Source organism: Nestor notabilis, unplaced genomic scaffold, assembly GCF_000696875.1.
Source record: "Nestor notabilis isolate BGI_N333 unplaced genomic scaffold, ASM69687v1 scaffold10803, whole genome shotgun sequence".
Taxonomy (NCBI): domain Eukaryota; kingdom Metazoa; phylum Chordata; class Aves; order Psittaciformes; family Psittacidae; genus Nestor; species Nestor notabilis.
In genome coordinates this window covers 7701-13533 of record NW_009920663.1, presented here as the reverse complement: position 1 = coordinate 13533, position 5833 = coordinate 7701, and the positions used below count along the sequence as shown (strand labels likewise).

Sequence of the window (5833 nt, the reverse complement as noted above, 5' to 3'; positions counted from 1 at the left end):
GCAGGAGCCCGTAAGGGAAGACTTAACAGCCTCTGAAAGACACTATCTAAATCAAAAGCAGCATGGAAAATCAGATTGTTTATGGTTAGGTTGATAATATATGCATTATGATTTCCTGTAAAAGTGTTTTCAAATAATTAAAATTTAAGTATTTGTTTCTAATGACTAATTCACTGAACTAAAAAAAGTTACAGTACTAATTTCATTCATCAAACATCCTCGCATTCCACATCCATCAGAAACCAGTTTCTATACTGATTCTACAGCAAAAAATATTTTCAAACACCAGAAGACTGAGGTATAGCAGCACATAACTGATAATACTTCTGTATCAGTAGCTGTTTATAGAATGTTTCATGAATCTTAAGTGATATCCATTAAATGGGCAAAATAAAAAACTTTCACTTGTTCTCAAAATACTAGCGAGGCTAAGCAAGCTGCTCTTGCCCTTCAGTAACCCATAATTTAACATGGTATCTGCATTACCTACACAGAAGCAAAGTTTCTGCCTGAGCAGTTATCCCAAATGGAAGGGTAAGGGTACATGCTGGAAGCCATAATGGTGGAAGGGATTGGGAAATACACAGCTGAGGACAGAACAACCCTTACCCTCTTATTCTAGGCTAGGAATGACTTGCCCATAAGTGTTAGTTTGTGTTTCAAGATCCATGGAACTGTAATAATTTAGTACAGAAACGTCATTTTTCAGATGTTGGTACATATATTTTACATTGCTATATATATTAGAACACACAAAGTGACAACTGAGACCTTTGCTTTTCTCTGCACACCACCACTGGTATTCTAGCATGGAAATCTGCATCAACTTCCGTAAAAGATTCTAGGTGGAAGAAAGAAATAGAAGAAGCAATGTTAAGCATGATGTTGACAAAAAAATGCATTGAACTGGATGCAACTAGAGGAGTACAGCTAGAACCTCAGCTTCTTAATAAAATGACTGATTTTGAGACTAGTAACTCAGTACATCTGATACATTAATCCTGCCACCCTTTTAAAGCAAGTTTTTCATACGTGAAGAGTATGGTCTAGACTGTATGATAAGCATTGTTAAGAAAATACTCAAGAAAAGAAAGGAACTTTTCATAATTCATATACACAGTAGGTATAGTTAGGTATATTCTGGTTAAGTGCTGGCTTTGATGATCCAGGCATACACAGACCAGTAACATCTATAAAACAACATTAATGTGAAAGGTGAGAGCATTATGTCGGTACTAGACAGAAGAAAATATCCAAGTTTATTTTCCTTGGTAATCTAGAAATGTTCTATGTAAGTATGGAACAGGCTTACTGACATGATGCAATGTCTTCTTGCTATGCTTAATTTTTTTTTTCCCTTATTCTTTCCAAATACAATTCAGCTACATTTTTATCTTAATACTAAAAAAGTTCAGATGCCACTGTAGTCCTTTCTCCAAGTGGAGTTTATTGGTCAAAACTGGGCTTATTTTTTGAAGTGTCACTATTCCACTGGGCCAGGTAGAACAGAAACTATGAAACAATTGTAGATACCCAGCTCAAAAATTCTGGAATGACAAAGTTTTCTTGATTTTATCTAGCCAACTGGACACCTGGCTTGTTTGAAAAACATCTTGCTTTTGCTGCTGGGATACCTTAAATGCATAATGCTCTGTCCTTGTATTTTCTGACTCACAGAAAAAGACTTTGCACAAGATGTTAATCCAAATATTGCTTGTTTTCCAAACACACTAGGGATCCTAACTTTCTATGGGATCTCAGTCTTCATCCTCCAGTCTGGTTTGATAATAATCCCATTCTCAAAGACTGTAAAGGTTATCTGACCAGACAAGATGCACATACAATGCGGGTGGGGATGGCAATGAGAAAAACCTAGGTTAGTAAATGCATGCATGTTTAATATACATGCTTGGAATCGTGTGGTCTGATTTCCCAACTGTGGGCATGAAGCCAGGGAAGAAAGTAGTAAAGTTACTTTTCCAATCTGCATTAAAAAAGACAGTTTCTTTCCCACCTTTTTGGTTTTTTACCTGCATATGCTTGAGCTGATTTGAAGAAGTGCATTTTTTTTTTTTAATAGATTTTAAATTTCACTTGCCTGTATTAGTGCAGGGAGTTATACTCATTACCTGAAAAACACATGTATCTGTATGCAGTCAGTTGTACATGGCCTCACTGCACTAGCAGGCATGTGCACATTATAGGAAAAAAGACCAGAACCTGAAAGGTCATTACCAAATTTCTGTCAGTGCTAGAAGACCTTAGGCTACTTTCTGTTCTATGCATGGCTAATAGAGCAATTTAGAGAATGAAAGGCAACACTGTCTATAGTAAGTTTGATGACATCCTCACTCATACCATAGAAGAAAATCTCCCACTAGAAGTTTCTCATATCAACACAAATAATGGGACTTCAATACTCATAAAAGTGAATACTAAAGTAAATTCTGACAATATGTTATTTCCTGCAGTATTTTTCTGTCTCGCATCATTCTGAAAAAACCCAGAATAGCACATGGTTTACCTGTTCAAGGTAGAATTCAACAATACTAAGCAGTAATACTTTAACTGAATTGAAAAGGCAGCAATTTTTTCTTACCGCTGTTCTGAAGACTTTCTTGCACAAGTAAGAGAACATCTGGTTGTGTCATCTGTCAATAAAAGTAATAAAGCTGTTTCCATAGCTGTCAAAAAGGTGATTTTTCACAACTCAAAAAAAAATTAAAACATCAGCCCTAGGCCACTTCTGTATTTCTTCCACAGAGAGCACCAAGAAGGAAACAATAAAATAGCAACTAAGAAAAAGCTTCTTAGTCTTTGGCTATTGCTAAATTCTATCAAAGGAACACAGTTTTGCTTATTTTGAAGAAAGTAAAAAATCCTGAAGTAATTGCAAGCAAAGCTATTTTTACCTCTGTCAAAGCCCTAGTTGTGGAAAAAGGAAATACTATTCCAGTGTGCTTAAATATGATTGCCTTCTGACATAGTGGATCTACGACATGTGAAAGACTGGCATCATAGCCTTTTTGAATTATATGCACCTTATGAACTTTTTCCTACAACATTTCCATCTTTTTTTTCCTAGAGGAAATACTAAATTTTAACTACAAGACTGCCAAATGAATTACATCAGGAATAATTTTAAGTATGGAAACAAAAGCTTTTCACAGTCTCCAATTTCTTTTCAATGTTCAAGCACAAACATGTATACAAACCAACTAGCACAACAAATCAAGACTTCAAATTACTTCACATATAAATGACCTAAGATGGTTTCATGGCTCAAAAATATTCTAGAAATCAAACAGTCTGGTGTGCATATACCAGTTCCAGCTGTAAGAAAAGGTAAATAATTATCTGTCTCACAGGATTGCTAGGAGTACAGATGTTTCAATTTCTGAGAAGACAGATTTGATGTAACACAAAGCCATGTTATACTGCTGGACTATTACTAGTGTATGAAGCAAGAAATGTCATTTTAAGACGTTTTAATGTTCTGTTGTTAATATTTTAAGGTTCTGTTGTACCCGGTGCATTTTCATAAAAAGTGCTACAACCACACTGTAAGTTATATTTAAGCCATAAGCTCATAAAGGTTCAAACATTTAAAACCACTTTAACATACTTAACAAAATGCTCTTACTTACATTGGCAGGAAACTGGATATCTATGTTTATGTCTGAAGTTTTGAAACCAAATCTGCTATAGGAGGAGCCATACAATCTTACTGAGCACTCTGCAACAAGAAGAATCATACTACATTTACTCTATACCTAAGTCTGTAACTACAGTACAGCACTGTCAGTAGATTTTAAGCCTACATTTAGTTTTGATAACTACAGGAAATGAAGAGTCTTCCAACTGCACAGACCTGTGTTAGTAAATCCTGCCTTCCATTCTGTTGCTAGCAAAGACTTACCATGAAGGTCAAATGTCTCCCATGTCCTGTTCATCTTCACTTTTTATTACAGGCCTGTTTGGGTCATGAGCACCACTGTGATTTAATTCTGATACAGGGTTATACTGCCACATCATGCTGTTCCACTATACATACTGTTCTAGAATTTAGACAGCCAAGGTTTTTAATTAAGTTTTCACTTTATATGCTGTTGTTTGTCTACCTTTTTTAGCTTGTTTATTTTTTCATTTGTTTGTGGGGTTTTTCTTACATCTTCTGGTGTTGGTTTTGGGTCCTCTCCCCCCCTCCTTTTTTTAATAATATATTTAAAGTTGGTATACCTAGCACTTAAAACAAATTGCAAATAATACCTGGCAATTTTTGATGCAGTAAGTTTTCCATCTCTGTTTTAATGTTGAGCCTTTCTTCTAGATCTTCGTTACTTAAGCCAAACTCCTGCACTACATTTTCAATGGCACCACCAATAGCTTTTATCTGGGAACGCGTTGGAGGAGGCAGAGAAGTCAGCAGCTGTTCTTCTTGCTTTTCCTTTAAAGATAGTAAGACTGGTGTTTTAATGATTTTCTTGAGAAGCTTACTATGCTAGAATGAATGTCTGCAACTCCTCACAAGTAACACCACCGCCTATTTTCCAGATAGGGGAGGTAATTATACGCAAGAACATCAAGAGAGAAACTGTGACAAGCATAAAGAATTAGATATTCCAGAAGGCTTCAGTAATGTGCAGAGGTATATATACACATATCTGGAACATTAAGAAAAGTCACCAATTCTTTCATCATCTATGAAGTGGGAAAGGGTAAGAATTAGAGAGGAAGAAACAGAAAACCTGAAGACTACAAATATTTTTGTCCACTTAAAGCTGAGAAAGTAGAAGGAACAGAAGATACGTAACTAAAGAGTAAAATAAAATTCAGGTTTTGCTGGAAGTTACTTTGATGTTTACGTTCAAAACAAAGCTATTTCCTTTACATATAAACAAGTCTGTAATACTCCGCAAGTTCTTTTTATAGTATTTTTGAATTGAAATCTTCACTATGACATATAGGTTATAATTTCTAATTTTGTCATACCAACTGTATTTACTTATTGCTACTCCTTATTGCTCTGGACTTGATCAAAACTCTTTCTTGTTTAAATATACCAATGAAATATACACCAAGAAGAATACACACAGTCTACAAGAAGAATTACAGAACAGCAAAACAGAAGAGTCAGTTGGTACCAAGTTTTTATTATACTTCAATCACCACTAACAAAATATTACTGAGTCATACTTTAAAATGAGGACTTATTTGAATATGCATGAAAAACTACAAATTAAATTCCAAAGCTGAGGGTGAAAGCAAAGTCCAGGTCCCAACTTTACTCAGTTTACTCTTTTTACCATTATCATTAAGTAATAATTTTAAAGAAGATTCAAACATAGAAAAAAAAAAAAAAAAATCAGTGTGGAATGACTGCATTGAAGCAGTGCAGTCTCACTGCAATTAGCAGGGTGAGGTCAGTTTCATGAAAGTGTATTTTGAACTTTTTCTTGTCCTTAACTCACCTTTAGGCTTTTCTTGTGTCTTTTTTCCTTAATATGCTTATAAGCAAAAGCCACCGACTCAATCAAAACATCACACAATTTGCAGGTATATTTTGCTGATGGGTAGCTTCGAGATCGCTAAAATAAAGACAGTAAAAAACCCCTAAAATATATAAAGATACTACTTTCATTTCATTCAATACCCTTGCTAAGTTGAATGACCAACTCTGAAATCCAGAAATACGCACTTTAGCTTTCCTAATTCCATCTTTACGGTCAAAAAGTTCACATATCAAATACAACACCAGAAGAATGGTGGACATTTGTCAATCAAAGAGTGGAAAACACACAATGCCCATGAAAGAATCTATTCTGGGTTCAGC

General features: G+C 35.0%; 1 protein-coding gene across 2 annotated transcripts in view; it reads right to left on the bottom strand.

Moving 5' to 3' along the window:
• The window catches only part of ZCCHC6 (zinc finger, CCHC domain containing 6), a 31095-nt gene that overhangs the window by 18835 nt on the left and 6427 nt on the right, over positions 1-5833 (bottom strand). For both annotated transcript variants that reach the window (XM_010010782.1, XM_010010783.1), the window contains exons 3-7: positions 5472-5588; positions 4270-4447; positions 3648-3736; positions 2600-2651; positions 772-841 (exon numbers count right to left, since the gene is read on the bottom strand). In XM_010010782.1, coding sequence (XP_010009084.1) covers positions 772-841; positions 2600-2651; positions 3648-3736; positions 4270-4447; positions 5472-5588 — 506 coding nt within the window. The remainder of the gene's footprint in view (positions 1-771; positions 842-2599; positions 2652-3647; positions 3737-4269; positions 4448-5471; positions 5589-5833) is intronic.